General features: G+C 36.1%; 1 protein-coding gene across 2 annotated transcripts in view; it reads right to left on the reverse strand.

Moving 5' to 3' along the window:
- Positions 1-18,200, reverse strand: part of PRSS12 (serine protease 12) — a 73,119-nt gene that overhangs the window by 4,873 nt on the left and 50,046 nt on the right. For both annotated transcript variants that reach the window (NM_001128087.3, XM_078001761.1), the window contains 3 exon segments: positions 8,980-9,102; positions 9,823-9,901; positions 13,125-13,330. In NM_001128087.3, the coding sequence (NP_001121559.3) occupies positions 8,980-9,102; positions 9,823-9,901; positions 13,125-13,330 (408 nt within the window).

Here is an 18,200-nt window from a genome sequence, read left to right on the forward strand (position 1 = left end):
TACAAACCTGTCATTATCCAAACTATGTGCAATGTTGTTTCCCTCATCCCCTCTATCCTAATATGGCAAAAACTGGTTTTGTCCTGTTCCTGTTCAAGTCAGAGATCTCCTAGGAGGCTCCTCCTAATCCTCTGTTCTCCTGAAAGCTAGCCAATCCTTTTGAACACTCTCAATGCACATGTAACAGTTTCTAGGACTTAATTAAAGGCTCCTCAAGGGCAAGGACCATGTCATGATCACTACTGTATCCTTAGCACCCAGCAAAGTGCTTGGCACAGAGAAATGTATATTGAATGAGTTATTTTGAAAGACATTCATGTCCTCATACATACACTCTCATCCCTAACTTACTGAAATTAAAAAGAGATCTTACCAATTACCATATTATAACAAAACTATCAAAAAAGTTTCTATTTCATATAAAAATCTCCATGAAAATCCAATGTTCTTGTTAATGCTGGCTGTTCATCAGAATCACTTATACCACTCTAAAAAATATAAATGCCCAAGCCATACAATCTCTGAGAATATAAATTAATACAGCTGGTGTAGGATCATAGGTGGTTCAGATACACAGTCAGACTTGGGAACCACTGAACCAAAGACTCAAAAGTGTGGGCATAACTCCTGCCCATACATGCCCAGAATTTCACTGAAGTAAGCATCCTAAGAGATTACTAATAGATACCAAAATGCAAAAAGCATACATGTTCCATACATACACTGTGTTCTTGGATCAAGTAGATTTTGGCAGGTAAACACCAGAATTTGTATGCTCACCAATCAGCAGTTAATATTAAACTGAGAATAAAAATATTTACCTAACAAAAAAGGCAAACAGCACCATTCTTGTCAAAATGAAGTTCTTTGTTAGTTCATATGTATATATGGAATACACACACGTTTTTTTATTTTCTTTTTTGAGACAAGGGTTCACTCTGTTGCCCAGGCTGGAGTGCAGTGGTGCGATCATGGCTCACTGCGAGCCTTGATCTCCTAGGCTCAAGCCATCCTCCTGCCTCAGCCACTCAAGCAGCTGGGACCACAAGTGCATGCCACCATGCTCAACTAATTTTCAAAAATTATTTTTTGTAGAGATAGGGTCTCACTATGTTACCTAGCTTGGCCTCAAACTCCTGGGCTCAAGCGATCTGCTTGCCTTGGCCTCCCGAAGTGCTGAGATTATAGGTACTGCACCTTGCCAGTACCTATACTTTTAAAGTTGTCCTAATTTAGGGAAATGTACCAGCTAAACCTAAGCATGGAGTCTCACACTCCTTTAACTCCAATTATTCTTAGAATATACTTTGTGCTTAGAATTTAAAGAGCATCTGACACAAGATTGGAATAGTTTTCCAACTAAATTTTTGTCTTCTAGTGTCACCTCTCCTAGTAGGTATGATTATATGCTTTAGGGATAACACTTTAGCTGAAGTACTCAATATGTGTGTGGACTTCAGAAGTATTTATTATGGTTCTAGGCTTCTCAAGACAACATATAAAGCAATCCTCTTTTGCAATGTATTTTAAGGATTTTCTAGTTGAGCTTTTGTTATTTTGATAGACTTTATTTTATCCAAAAATGCTCCTAAAACAAACATTTCAGGTTTTGGTTGACACATCATTCAGTTGTTTGCTTTGCTGAAATGCCTTCAACTCCCCCTCAAATAAAAATTGGATGAAATTCGCAGACAAGTTTGAGCAAGAGAGGATCTGAGACACAGCAGTTTATTAAAATCCAATGTCCAAGTTTCTCTGAGACTGAGGCTAAAGTAAACAACAACAACAACAAATTACTAGAATTAAAAGTAGAATTAATTCAGGTTGCAGGGTCATATTCTTTGTGTTTGTTCTCTACATGGATTCGTCTCTACAGGAAAACAATATTTTACATCAGGCCATGCACATCTGCTACTACTAAAATCTGTTTTCCCCTCTCTGGATGAAACTCAAAAAGGAGTTGACTAAAGTTGTTTGTGTAAATGGTTCCAATTGCTTACAGAGAAGTAAACCTCAGTAGAATCTTGCATTAGCCCTTGCACATACACAAATACTATGTGTACTACAGAAATAGTTTTAGCATGATTGGTGATATGTGTATTACCAAAGACTATGTTCCTAAGAGCTCTGCTCTACCATATACTATGTCATGATGAAACAACATTAGGCACCTGACACACTGTGTTCTTAAAAAGTAAGTCCCATTACCTCTGTGGCCATCTCTCTAATTAGAAATATCTAGTCATTTCTAACAATTTCCAGCTACTATTGCATTTGTAGGCAAAAAGTCAATGAGATAAAGTCAGGTAAAGTTATATTCTTGAACAAATCCACTTTGGAGTAAAATTACAGAAATAAGAAAGCCTTTGTTTCAGGTACATTTATTCCTGCAAAATCATGTTTGTTATCAGAATAAGCAATTAAAATAAATTAATATTCAGGAACTTTTGCCATAGTTATATTGCTGCACCACAATAGACACACAAGGTCATTTCATGGTACTTGTAGTTACAATCTAGAATAGAAAGCAAAAATTAGCAATTTATATTATGTAAGATTCACAAGCCAGCTACAAAAGAACTTAATTTATTGAAGTTTCCACTTCAAATTGCCAACGGGATACTGCATTCCATGTGTATTGCATTAACATTAACGAAACTGTGAAAAATGAGATAGAAAGCCTTTAAATAGTGATTTACCAACTACTTCAGGTGCACTTGTTACACTGGCATGGAAATGTGTGAAAGCAGTGAGGGAATAAGAATTGAGTTACGAAAACTTTGCCAGCCTTCAAATAAAGTACCCTTAAAGAGACTACTCCATATGAAATGAGTGTAACTGAGGCTGCTGGCATTATGGCATTAATGTGGCAGAGTGGAATTATGGCATTTTGATCTCATCCTCATCAGGCCATCATTCCTAGATTCTTCTGATAAAAAGATTATATACAAGAGTGATTATGCTATGAAGGCAAGCAAATAAACATAAAAAGTTCTCATCCTGTGTAATAAAATAACACAAGTGGTAATAACAATCTATGCCTTATTGTCCACACTAGCCTATATCACTGCAATAATTCAGTACTAAGGAAGCTCTGATGAACAAGAAATCTTTAGGTGTACAGAAGACCAGGAGTTGATAAAGCAATGGAAATGTCAAAAGGGGGTGAGGGGAAGCTAATTTCAAAATATGAAATCCAGTTTCCCTACCCATAGGCCTTATATTAAACTAAGGTATCTTTCACCTGGCATCTAAAAGGACAAGAACCTCAGAGCCCTACTACATTGCTTCTATATTACAGTCTCTATTTTGCAAATTTCAGTGTTTCTGATGATGAAAGGAGGATTTGTTTTAAGCAAAATCCCTAAATCCTGGAAAACAAAATTTGGAGCTTGTTCTAATCACTAGTAACTAGCTGTGTGCCTTTTAATGAACTTACTTCAATAAAAATGTGAGCTGTAGCCTCCTTAGGCGCTTCAAACAGGAAGTCTATGAAATCCGGCAAAGGTTAAAGACCAAGTCAGAAGGATATATAACACATTTGCAAAGCAGTTTTTTCCCTACTCACATTAAAAGAATCTTGTATTATAGCCAAAGCATATCAAAATGCTGCATATCATAATCTGCTCCTCTGCTCTTTAATCAACTATTTTTATCTTAAACTGTGCAAATAATGAGAAGAAATTCCAAATGACATATGGAAGGAATTATCTGTTGATCTAGGTTTAAAAATATCACCATCCTCTAAACAATCCAACATTCTTAAATATAGTCACTATCTGGCAACTGAGCCACCACTTTCATCATGCAATAATCATTTAGAGTATCTACTATGTGCCAAGTCATACACTAGACACTTGGTGTATAAACACAAATGAGACGATTATTGACTTTCAGCAATAATCTAGACAGAGCAGGCCAAAGGAGAAATAATGACACGTAAACAAATAAATCCAACAATAACAACAACCACAAAAAAGAGCCCATCCAGGGAACCCAAAAGTTAAAGTTTGTAACCTCAAGTGCAACTTTTGAGCAATCTTCCTACTTTAATACTTTAAGCCTTGAACTCCTATGACTGTAACTTTTGGCTGAAATTTGAAAGACAAGAAATCTTGAATAACAGGAAGATAATAGATTATTTTGCTTAAATTCAAAGCCCCAAAATAGGCGTCTTCAAGTTCTTTGCAGTTTTATACCTTATTCTTCTCCATTAGTAAGTGAAATAAAATCATCCTCAGTTCCCTAGTTTCACTAATACAATCTTCAATTCTTGCCTTTAAACTTCAACATAAAAATAGCCAATGTTTGTTTTGAATTTTACAGTTTAAAAAATTCTTTCAAATACTTTGCAGATCATTTGTTTCTCACTGTAGAACATTACTATCTTCATTTTACAGATGTAAAATGAAGTAACCTGAGACTCCAAGAAGTTAAATAATTTCCGCAAAGTTAAACAATTAACAATTGGAAGAGCTAGAATTGTAACCCTGGTCTTGGTGGCCAGATCCAAGTCTCCTTCTGTTGCATTGTACCAGGCTCTACTGATTTCTAACAGCCTCTCTACCTTCACTCCCTCCTTTCCTTTTTGCCTATTTCTTTTTTTTTTTTTTTTTTTTTTTTTTTTTTGAGACGGAGTCTCGCTCTGCCGCCCAGGCTGGAGTGCAGTGGCCGGATCTCAGCTCACTGCAAGCTCCGCCTCCCGGGTTCACACCATTCTCCAGCCTCAGCCTCCCGAGTAGTTGGGACTACAGGCGCCCGCCACCGCGCCCGGCTAGTTTTTTGTATTTTTTAGTAGAGACGGGGTTTCACCGTGTTAGCCAGGATGGTCTCGATCTCCTGACCTCGTGATCCGCCCGTCTCGGCCTCCCAAAGTGCTGGGATTACAGGCTTGAGCCACCGCGCCCGGCCTTGCCTATTTCTATTATTACGATAATCTTACAACTGGTCTCCCTCCAGTGTAAAAGTATAAAATTAGGTCCCTTCCTCACAGTCCCTCCAGTTCCTGCTTAAATCATTTGGTAACACAGACCAATTTGCCAGAAAAAGGCATAAAGGTACAAACATATACAAAGATTTTTTAACATAATGTCAAGCCCATTCACAGATGCCTCCCTAGATTAATAACTTTGCCTTACCCCCTCAGATATATGACATAAATCTCCAAATGACTCATCTCCTAAAACTCTTCCTTGATCATCTTTCAAGGCTCAAAACTTTCGTGGTTTCCCACTGCCTAGTAAATGAAAGAGAAATCCATAACCCTGACATTCCAGGCTATTCTTGTCTCTCTCTTCTAAGTTCACTAACAAACCCCAGATCCTGTATTCTAGGTAGTAATTGTTATCCTTCAAACATAGCTTTTGCTTTCTCACCACAGTACTCTAAACATTACATCTTATCTACCACCAGCCTCTACCTACACATGAACCCAACCTCTCTGCTTAAACAGACTCCATAATAGAACTCACTTTTCCCCCCACACATAGCCCATTCCATCTTTGAACTGTCCTAGTGTCAAAGAAATACAAAATAAACAACAGAAAACTCTTTCTTTGTGTTAAAACAAAAATTATCTCCCTTTAACATTTGTGGTATCTGAAGCAAAAGGCAACAAACCTAATCCAGTCCCACACAATCTTTCCTTTCTGCTTGCCCTTCTTAGAGCACCGTGTCCTTTTCTCATCATGTGGCATGCAGAACTGAGCACAGTTCTCTCTGTTTGATGGAGACAGTGCTTTTCTCCCTGACAGTCACTTGAGCACAGAAAGAATAGCAAGGTTCTTCACTGCTTTGTCTGGACACCGTTCGTCAGTGCTACCCAAGACTGAATTAATTTCATGGGCAACCATATTGTATTGCTGAGTCTTATTAAAGTTGCAGGACACTAAAACCAGTGAGTTTTTCACTTATGCTGTATTTCAGCCAAATTTCCTGGAACTAAAGGCAGCATTTTATTTCATCCTTATTCCATATTGCTTGTTAGAATCAGCCTATCAAGATATTTTGCCAGGTGAGGAGAGGAAACTTAGAGGACCAGTCAATAAGTGCAGCAAACCACGATGACACGCGTATACCTATGGAACAAACCTGCATGTTCCACACATGTATTCTGGCTTTTTTTTTTTTTTTAGAAGACATTTTAAAAATTTGGTCTTCCCATATATGAAAAAAAAGAGATATTTTGCCATCATGATCCTACCTTCCAACATATTACTTGTCCCTCCCCTTCTTCTGGCACCCAAAAATGTAATCAATTTACCATCATTGTTTTTTTATCAGTTTAGCAATGAATATGTTGAACACGACAAAGATAATTGTCTGGTAATTCCACTTATTCTTCCCCATCATCATTCTTCAACTATCTCTCCTCTAAGCAAGTGGGTCTTAACCTAAGCAACTCCTAGGTCTCATCTCCAAAGATTCAGCAGATTTAGAGCAGGGGCTCAGGAACCTGGAATATTAACAAGCTAAATGGATCTAACGTTGTGGTAAAAATATCTCACTTTAAAAATGGTGCCTTAACTTTTTCTGGTTGTATCAGCAAAGTCAACATCTCCTTCCTCTCTGCTCCTATAACTACATAGTAAACTCTGTAACAGGAAGGATTCTATCTGACTTGTTCACCACTGTATCTCTAGTACATAGCATGTACCTGAGAATAGTAAGTGCTCGATAATTATTTGTTAAGTGAATGAATTAATATGATTTTTATTGTTTATGCCACTCAGGTAACACAGGAATGTGTTAAATCCACTAGTAAACAGGTGGACTCTGAAGCTCAATTATATACCCAAATGGCCACTGGTATGTAAAATACAGGTTTGGTGAGGCTGGGAAGGCAAGGCGGGCAGATCACTTGAGGTCAGGAGTACAAGACCAGCCTGGCCAATGTGGTGAAACCCCGTCTCTATTAAAAATACAAAAATTAGCTGGGCATGATGACACACACCTGTAATCCTAGCTACTCAAGAGGCTGAGGCAGAAGAATCACTTAAACCTGGGGGGTGGAGGTTGCAGTAAGCCACGATCGTGCCATTGCACTCCAGCTGGGGCAACAAAGTGAGACTCCGTCTCAAAAAAATAATAATAATAATAATAATAAATAAAATACATATTCTCTGTAGCACCTTGAATGTGGAAGATTACTGCACAAATATTTACTGAAATATAAAAATGGAAGAAAATAGAGATCCTAGGAACAAGGATATATGAGAATTTGGCATATGGCAGACAGCATAATCAGTGGATAAAGACTAGAATATTTAATAAAAAATGCTAGGAAAACTATCCATAAAGAAAAGTATAAGATTAGGTCCTTTCTTCATACCATATACTATAAACAAAAATAAACTGGAAAAATTAAAATTCTAAATATTAAAAGCAAAACTATAAAGGGTTTTAGGGAAAAAAAAGAGAATAAGGGCAAAGCAAAGATTTTTTAAATAAGAAATACAAAGCTTTTGTAAAACTTTTAAGAAAATTATGACACTTTTAAATATATTAAGATAGTTTTGTAAGAAAAAGACTATAAACAAGTAAAAGGACATGGTCCAGACTAGGAAAAAGTACTTGTAACACCTAACAACAAAGACCACACAAAACATATCCAAAAATTTAAAAAATCAATTACAAATAGACAAATAGCCCAATACAAAAACAGGTGAAGTATATGAACAAAGAATTCATGAAAGAGGAAGACATTGGTCAGGGAAATACAATTAAAAAGAAACCCTAAAACTTTGTGATTGGCAAAAAATTTAAAATTTTGATAGTCAAGTTTAGCTAGAGTCGTGAGGAAACAGGAACTTACACATTGCTGGGTTATAAACTGACACAACTTCTTCAAAGGATAAATTGGTAGGGCTTGACAAATTGATGGGAATCCATATTCTAGGACCCAGAAAAATGTCCCTATGTGCACACACCCAGTGAGACTGGTATCTGGTTGTTTATTGCAACATTGTTTTCTCTCAATGAAAGAATGGAAAGCAGCTAACTACACAGCAACAGGGGAATAAATAAACTGGTTCAGGCTTTCAATAGCAGTTAAAATTCATACGGCAGTTAAAGTGAATGAACAAATCTGCATGGATGGATTACAAGTACATAATGAAGCAAAGGTATGTACCATATGATATAACATAAGAAGAAATAGAAAAATTTCTGCTTGCAAAAATGTTTCAACAATATGGTACACATTTTTTTTTAAAACTTCATTGTGACAATGTTCAAAACACAAAATTAAAATAATACAATGAAACTCAACACATTGCTTTAATAATTATCAATATTTTGACAAGCATTGGTATACATATTTAAATACCAAAATTAATGCTGAGGACAGGGCCATTAACCAAGGCCCACAAAACAGCACTTAACAAAGAGAAAGGAGAGCCGGTTCTACTGCAGGATCTGCCACCATGAGCTCTGTGACTCTGGTGACTCTGCGTGACCTCTCCTCTGAACTGGGAAGACTTCAGAAAGGACTGATAAAATGTTTGGGACAAGATGAAATAATCAGGACTAAACTATAGGAAACCAAGAATGAAACAGATGCAACCTTTCTCAAAGGTACAAGACACCAAGACTCAAAGGATCAAAAACACTACAACTGCATTCCCTACTCCTTATCATTTATAACTAAGTAATCTAAGGTCTCTTCTACCTCTACAAAGATATAATTTCAGCCTCAGATATGTTCTTGGGGGGAGCACTGACATTGCTGCCTCCTCTCCAAAAACCCCTCTTCTTCTATTCTCCCTAAATCCGGAATTTGCTGTAACACCAGGGTAGCAAGTGGCTTTCTAAGTGCTCTCTTTGCTCCTTGTGTCACTCCCTCATTCCACAGGGCTGCTGGCACAAGCAGAGAAGGCTCATAGCCTGGCTCTGACACCTTGAGTGCTGTAGAGCATGAGGGGATTGGAATAACTGATGAATAGAAGCTACACTGGGTTGTTTGGGAAGGTGGACACATACCTCTTGAAACAATGTGCTGCTGTAAGGACCCAGCAGCTACTCAGGAGCGTAGCGCCGCAGAGGAGCCTGCCATCTCCATGGGATGACTTCAGCCGGAGGGAAACCTGCCAAGGCCAACCACCCCTAAGAAGAAAATGAGCTACACATCAACATCAGTAAAAGGCAAAAAAGCAAAGGAAAGCACTGGTTAAAGCAATGACTTTAATAACTTTAACGCCTTGCAGGCAGGGGAAAAGGAAAGCAAAAGGGACTCCAGGATACAATCTCTTCCTACTTTGAGAAGGAGACCCCACAGCTCTGAGCAGTCCTGGCATCAGCAACTCTGAAGATTTGCTTATAGGCATTTGTATAGATCCCACCTACCTGACACTCTTAGAAACAAGTTGTCTTCCTTATAGTTCATGATTTAAAGTGTAATTTCTCTCCTCACTCTACCTCACCTATGCAGTCTGAAGAACTATTTAATAAAGTTTTCCATTAGTAAATTCTACAAACAAAAAACTTAGATTAAACTGAGTCAAGTCTGAAACAAATACATTCTAAATTAAATGACTCTTTGTAGTTAAACACACTTCCAGGTCCCCTGTTAAATTATTTTGTTTGTGCCATGTAACTTTTCAGCAACACATCTAATCTCTTAAATCAGGCTGGTGATATAAGAACATGGTCTATACAAAGTAAACATAGGTCAAAGGACAGTGAAATTATCAGTGAAATCTGAATTTAGTTTAGAAAATAAAATGAGCACAAGTCTCTTATATAACCGAACATCCCCAGTTTGTAACACTCTATGTATATAAATAATTCTGTAATATAAAAAGTCTCTTTTGAAGGAACTTTTACCTTAAAGAATTTTTCCCGCCAATGATCCGCTTCTGCCGACGGTGCAGTAATCTCAAGCCACAAACAGATGAGAGGGACTCTGAAGCAGAAATAGGTCATTAATTAAGCTATCACATTGCTGATGGAGGGGTAAGACGATAACTGACATACTCCACTGATGCTTCCTCCTCTATGTCAAAATGCCTTTTCTCTGCAAATTAAAATTTTTCTTGTAACAAAAATAGTTTTCTCATTTGATTAAATGGCAATAATTTGCAAGTAGACAAGAAACATTATGAGGTTTCCCATTCTTCACCTCTGACGGGTTCACGGGCTGCTGACTGGTTTGACTCTGTCCAGTACTTCATCCTGGTAGGTACCTATATCTCCTGCTGCTGCTATTTTGTATAAAGTATGGAACAAAATGTATGGAACATTAAACAAAATAAGAGAACTGCAAAGGCAGTAATGGCCTAAATTACTTACTTTCCACACACAACACTGTTCTAAGTCACATATAAAAATGTAACTCAGGGCTGGGCGTGGTGGCTCAAGCCTGTAATCCCAACACTTTGGGAGGCCGAGACGGGCAGATCACAAGGTCAGGAGATCGAGACCATCCTGGCTAACACAGTGAAACCCTGTCTCTACTAAAAAATACAAAAAAACTAGCCGGGCGAGGTGGCGCGCGCCTGTAGTCCCAGCTACTCGGGAGGCTGAGGCAGGAGAATGGCGTAAACCCGGGAGGCGGAGCTTGCAGTGAGCCGAGATCGCGCCACTGCACTCCAGCCTGGGCAACAGCGTGAGACTCCGTCTCAAAAAAAAAAAAAAAAAAAAAAAAAAAATGTAACTCAGAAGAGCAAAGCACATTCCCAGGCTAGAATTCTGATGTGAATTTATGTTTACTTAGCATGTCAACATACGGAAATGGTTTGCTAAGCCAATTTAAGTGGTAAACTATGGTTAAGGCTATACAGGCAAACCTCCCAAGGTAACAGTCTTCTGTCAAGAACATACAAAAAAAAAAGAATTAAATTAAAAATATGTGAAAAGCTGGTATGTGAAAGAAAGGCAAATATAACAGGCATGACTAATTTTTAAAATATTTGAGAAAATAGGAGAATTTATATAGAGGTACTTTGTTTATTTGGTTAAATATATGTGTATAAAGTACAGATATGTAGTTTTTCTATCTAAGGGGAGGACGGTGGGAATTGTGCCAAGAACAGGAAGACCTAATCAACCCTAATGGTCTCCCATAATAACTAGGTAGAAGGGAGCCCAATAGGGAATCAGCAATAGTTATTTCTTGATGGAGAAAGAGGTTCAACAGTGTGTACCAAGATGATTAATTTGCCAAATGATCTCAGAGGTATGCTGTCAAACTTTAACCTTCATCTCTTAGAATATGAGTCCTCTAGATGACACTGCAAATTGTAAGATATTAGAAAAAACATAAGTTTCCAATAATGCTCCAAGTTGGGTCAATGTATATGATGCCAAGGAAAGGAATGATGTAATATTTAAAACAAGCAAAATTTTAAGTTTACATCATTCTGGGGCAAAGAACCAGACTGCAAGAAAGTAAACTCTATTTAAAGTCATACACTATTATTTAAAAATTTTACAAGAAAAACGAAGTTCATTTTTAAAAGGAGACCATCAGATAACCAATAACTAATGGCTTCAGTTTGAATCACCTTATAGATGTCACCAGGTGCTGAGTATCAACATAAAATCAACTGGTTAATATGCCAGATTCTGTAATCTAGCTAGGCTAAGATGAAATCTTTTTACTTGAAATATGGTAGCATTGCCATAACCATGGAAAGGTATCAAAAAGATTATTGCTATAATTCTAGGAAGGCATTAAAAATGAACATATAAATAATGATTTTTTAATGTTTTTCAACTACTTACAGAATTTCACATAATTCAAAGAATCAGTTATGTCCCATTTGTAATGGTAATTAAAATTATTAAAGGGAATTTAGTAAATTAAGTTATAATCAGAATTCAGGGTGAAAGGGCTGGCCAAGTCATTTGCATATATACATAGATCTATACACACACACACATATATACACACACATATATACACATTCATAAATAAAAATATATTTAATATATATATGTATAGAAAATAAAGTGCAAAGGATTGTAAGTGTTCTTTTCACAATCAGAAGCCCCTCAGACAGCAAAGAATCATATTAACGACATCCAATTCATTTGTTGCATTGTCTTTGGCAGCTATTAAAAGGTGTTAGAAAAAGAGAACGCTCAAATATAGGTGCACCTGATTTTAACAAAATCCAGAGTATCAGAACTATAAACTTTCAATCCAGATAAAGAGGTGACTGTTCTTTTCATAAAATGTACCACAAATTTCTCCAAAATAGCCCATTATCTCAGTCATTTAAAGAATGTTTCATAAAAATTAAATAGGCCGGGCACGGTGGCTCACACCTGTAATCCTAGCAGTTCAGGAGACCCAGGTGGGCAGATCACCTGAGGTCAGGAGTTCAACACCAGCCTAGACAACACAGTGAAACCCCCGTCTCTACTAAAAATACAAAAATTAGCCGGGCATGGTGGCAGGCGCCTGTAATCCTAGTTACTTGGGAGGCTGAGGCAGGAGAATCACTTGAACCCGGGAGGTGGAGGTTGCAGTAAGCCGAGTTGTGCCACTGCACTCAAGCCTCAGTGACAAAGCAAGACTCCGTCTCAAAATAAATAAATAGATAAATAATAATAAATGTACACAGAGCTTACAAGAACTCTATTCACTTAAACTATGAAACATTACTGTATCATACGAAAGGATTACTTATCATTTTCCTTAAATTTTTAAATTTCAGAGAATAAAATATACAAAAGATCATTTTCTTTTCGAAATTCATTTTTAAATATCCTTGTTGAAAATATTAGTAAGACTTTAGAAATGCCTTTAATTCATTTCTATATTTTCAGTACTTTTCTTTTTATGAAGTCAATATCAATTCTGGATCTTCAAAGATAGCAACAAGCATGAGAGCTTTATTACATCTAAAAAAGGAAATACAGAAATGGCTAAGAAAGTGAAAAGGGGATGATCCCAGAGATTATAAGGCCCCGTAAATTCACTCCTACCCCTGACCCTTGTTCTACCTGTCAGCCCCACCTAGGCAAGTTTGCCAAGAACTACTGGATCTAAGTAATAGCACAAGACATGGGCCTGTATATGTTCTTGTTGTACTTGATTTCTGTTATCAAAGTACTGCTTATAGTGATAGAGTGGGAATTAGTATTCTTTGACTTGTTTAGGGCTCCAGAAGGTGACTTACCTTTATTACTGTTACCTGAGGCCTTCTTGCCAAAATAATCACAAATAACTCCTGCATCTTCACTGTGGCGGCAGTTGTGTCTTCCAATATCTTGCTTGATACAGTCAGCCAAGGACCTCTCATTTCCTGTGCACTTCACATTATCCACATGGATGGGTCCTTTTCCTTCTCCAAAATAAGCCATGGTTCTTGCTCTGGCAGGACCCCTGAAGATAGAACATTCTTAATGATGTGAAGAATCCGTCAATCATATATCTGAATAAATCACAACATGTATTCAATTTTATTCCTTAATTTTTACATATTAAAATTAGCATCTGCATGTGCTAAAAACCATTTGTTTCATGACTGTTAAAAAAATTAAATTAAAAAGGTAATAATTATACCTTCTCTGTTGCCATACTCCACAGCCACTTTATTATATCACTTACCTCTAATTTAGCTTTTTCTAAGAAACTCACATTTAATGGCACATCAAAAAATCATGATAGTCTTTAACTCTCATTTAAGCAGGAAAAAAATACCTCTAAATTTCCTACCCTCTTAAAGAGTATAATACTCTCTTAGTATTGGTATAATATTGTGAAGAAAACAATGAGATTAAATAATAACCTAAGAGCTAAGAACTAATTTTTTGCCTCCTTTAGAAGAAAAAAAGTACAATTTTTTTAGGCCAGGCACGTTGGCTCACGCCTGTAATCCCAACACTTTGGGAGGCCGAGGCGGGCGGATCACCTGAGGTCAGGAGTTCAAGACCAGCCTAGCTAACATGGTGAAACCGTTTCTACTAAAAATACAAAAATTTAGCTGGGCGTGGTGGTGTGTGCTTGTAAGCCCAGCTACTTGGGAGGCTGAGGCCGGAGAATCACTTGAACCCAGGAGGCGGAAGCTGTAGTGAGCCTGAGATCATGCCATTGCACTCCAGCTTGGGCAACAAGAGCAGAACTCTGTCTCAAAATAAATAAATAAATTAATTAATTAATTAAATTAACTGGGCATGTGGTCCCAGCTACTCTGGAGGCTGAGGCAGGAGAATGGCTTGAACCCAAGAAGCAGATATTGCAGTGAGTCGAGATCATGCCATTGCATTCCAGCCTGGGTGACAAAGCGAGACTCGTCTCAAAAAAAAAAAAAAAAAAAGCACAATTTTTTAATATTTATTTACTTTTTTTTTTTTTAAGACAGAGTCTCATTTTGTCACCCAGGCTGGAGTGCAATGGCGTGATCTCAGCTCACAGCAGCCTTGACCTCTTGGGCTCAAGAGACCCTCTCACCTCATCCCCACAAGTAGCTGGGACTACAGGCACATGCCACCATGCCTGGCTAATTTGTTTGTATTTGTAGTAGAAACGGAGTTTCACCATGTTGCCCAGGCTAATCTCAAACTCCTGACTTTAAGCAATCCATCCACCTTGGCCTCTCAAAGTGCTAGGATTACAGGAGTGAGCTGCTGCACCTGGCCTAAAAATACAATTTTTAACAGAGACAGAGAAAAACAGGAATCATGACTAGATGGCAGACTTACTTTTAGTTTATTAACTTTTTTGTTTTAATAACACATTTTAAAGTATGCAATTGCAAAAATATTTAAATGAAATAAATATTTCAAACTAACGCCATATTTAGAACTCAATTCCTGATAAATTAATGAAATAGTTATCAAAGGCAAAAGCTTTCAAGCAAATTAATGAAATAGTTATCAAACGCAAAAGCTTTCCAGATGAATTACTGGAAAACTATCCTTGAAATCTCAAGTTAGGGAAAAACTTAATACAGTGGACATAAAGGGTATAAACTATAAATTTTAAAATTGATAAACTTAGCAAAAATTAAATTAAGACTGTAGCTTTACTAAAAACTACCCTAAGGAAAGTGAAAAGATAAATTTAAAAGTTGATATTTGTAGAAATATATTTGTTGGTGAATATACTTTCCAATAGAGAATAATGGCATACAATATACAAAGAAATCATTTTAAAAAATCAGTAATCTGTTTTTAACAAAGCTCTAGGTGATTCTTCTGCAGATACTTCTGCATCAAACTTTGGCAAAGAAAACTAAGTTATTTCTCCATTGTTGCACATGTGTTTTAAAATTATTAGACTTCTTACAATTATATATATATATCCTCATACATAAATCTTTGTGGGCAGCTTACATTTCTTCCTAGAAGTTTTATTCTATTTTTTTCTATTTTTTAATTAATTAATTAACTATATTATTTATTGTATTATTCTTTTTTAATTTTATGTATTTATTGTATATCACAGTTCTTGTCTGTCTGAAATTTATTTCTGTTTAATGTTAATAAGAAATCTAGCTTTATTTTTGTCCCTAAAGTAGTTGTCCCAATAATCAGCTGATTTGAAAGGCTTTCTTATTTATCAAGCTATGTGTGCACAAGCCATTTCTTGGTCTTTATAGTTCAGTAATTCACAACCTTAGCTCCCCATCAGAATTGCCTTTGAAAACACTTAAAATATAGCAAAACCTAAACCTTACCTCACTTTGAATCAAAGTAGAATGAATAGTATTTTTTTAAGTTCCAAAATGATTTCAATCTACAACCAAGGTTGATAGCCACTGCTGCAATGTCACTGACCTCTTTAACTATTCCTGTGCTAGTACCACATGGATTGGATTTCAGATGAATTTGGAAGTCAAATCACCCTCCCCATCCCACATGCACACCAAGAAAAATGAAAGATTTTTACTAGCATAGTATTTGATGTATAAATTTATTTCTATTTTGTCTTCACATTCAGGATTGCGGTATGTCTCTTCATTGATAAGGTCTTCTAGCATTAGTAAAGACTTAGGTTTTTCACATAGGTCTCAGTTCTTACAAAGTTTTTGTAACTTCTACAAATCTTTTTTTTCTTTTTATTTTCTACTTATCCCACAGGCAGACCACTGCCTTTTAAGTATTTATGTTTTATCTTGTTACATTAATAAACACTAGTTCTAGTCTCTTTCCAGTTGATTCTCTTGGGTTTTCTAGGTGAACAATCATATTATTCATATAAATATTCTGACCCTTCCTTTTCAATACTGATACCTCAATTCTTAATGCTTTAGTGCAACCTCCAGACAATGCTGTCATTGCAGTAATGGCAGGCACTCTTTTGTTCCTATTTGATGCTTATTTGTGATATAAAATTAAAGCAGTTTAATTTTGTTCTCAGCTTCCTAAGAGATTTCAGGAAGGAATATTTATTTTATCATATAACTTTTCAACATTTTTAACATGATCATATTTGTTTAATCATTTTTAAAATTGTTGTATACTTATGGGTGACACACTGAATTACATTAATTGGATGCCTCAGTTTGAATCACTCTTACATTCCTACAACAGACTGCACTTATTGGTGATATATTGCTCTTCTAATACATCGTTGAATTAAATTTGCTAATATTTTGTTAGCAAAATAACTTTGTATGTAGATTCATTAGATTGAGGTATAGTTTTGTTTTTTGTGTTTACTTACCTAGTCTTGAAATCAAATTAAATTAGCTTCATAAAATGAATGGAAAGATTTCCATACATTTCTTTGCTCTGCAACAATTCATGCAATTCAGAAACTGTCTCTGAAGGACTGGTGAAAAGTCCAGCAAAAAAATCAGTCATTTCTTTCATAGCCATTAATCTAATTGGGGTTTCTATCTCCTATATCAATTTTGATAATAACGTTTTTGTTGAAAACGTAGTTTCCCAGATAATCATCCATTTCATCTAGATTTTCAAGTGTATTTGCTAAAAGTAGTTCATATTATTATTATTATTATTATTATTATTATTTGAGATGGAGTCTCACTCCGTTGCCCAGGGCTGGAGTGCAATGGCACAATCTCGGCTTACTGCAACCTCTCCCTTCTTGGTTCAAGCAATTCTCCTGCCTCAGCCTCCCAAGTGGCTGGGATTAGAGGCATAAGCCACCACAGCCAGCTAATTTTTGTATTTTTAGTAGAGACGGGGTTTCACCATGTTGCCAGGCTGGTCTTGAACTCCTGGCCTCGAGAGATCTGCCCGCCTCAGCCTCCCAAAGTGCTGGGATTACAGGCATGAGCCGCCGTGCCCAGCTGTATTATTAATCTACTAGGGTTTTTGTTTAACCTTCTATATATCTGTGCTTAAATTTCTTTTCTGTTCTCTATGTTTACTTGCATTGTCTCTCCTTTTTCTTAGGCAAAATTACATAAGATTGTTAAGACTGTTGTTTATTAACCTTCCTTAAAAATAAAAATAATTGCTGATAATGTGTAGATATAATGTAAAGAAATTTGAAGTTCAAATTGGCATAATTTGAAGACAATAAAAAATTAATAGAATTTGGAAACAAAAATTTCAGATTATTCCCAGCAGTTTCAGAGGTGAGAATGGGTGGAGGTAGAAAGTAAACAACAGTATGTTAAATGTCTTTATCTTTTTCAGGAAGGAGAAGTTACAGATAATAATTTTTGAAATTATTAAGAAAATATGTTTCAGTATGCTTGCTAAAAATTTAAAAAGAACTTCTAGAAAAACAATAAGAATGTTGAATTTCTAGACCACTGAGAAAAAATGAAAATTGAAAATTGAATTAATCATGCAAATCAAAAAATCAGACGATTACACACACACACAAAAAAAACAGAAAATAAAGCATGATAAATAACATAAAACTAGATGGCAGGTAGAAGTAAACATACAGAAAATAAAATTTAACTCATTTAAATAAACCAAAAGCATCATTTCTTAGCAAATGATCAACTTACAGACTAAAAAAAAGCACCATTTTAGATACATCAATAAGTTGAAATTAGAGAACATTTTAACTAATAACAGCACATGATTAAAGAAATTCTCATTGATATAGTGAAATCTAACATATTTTCTTTTGACTACTCTTTCTTTAGACAATTAAGGACTCTGCCATCCATAGAAAAAAGCTTCTCATGGGCTTACTGAATCTAGCAATTCATAGCTGAAAATTTCAATGACACAACGGTTTCTAATAACTAGTCTTTAAACTGGATGTCAACTGCTCCTGGTAGATAGTAACTTTCCAAGAGATACACAGGCTCTAAAGGAAT

Source organism: Macaca mulatta, chromosome 5 (genome assembly GCF_049350105.2).
Source record: "Macaca mulatta isolate MMU2019108-1 chromosome 5, T2T-MMU8v2.0, whole genome shotgun sequence".
In the NCBI taxonomy this organism is placed as follows: Eukaryota; Metazoa; Chordata; class Mammalia; order Primates; family Cercopithecidae; genus Macaca; species Macaca mulatta.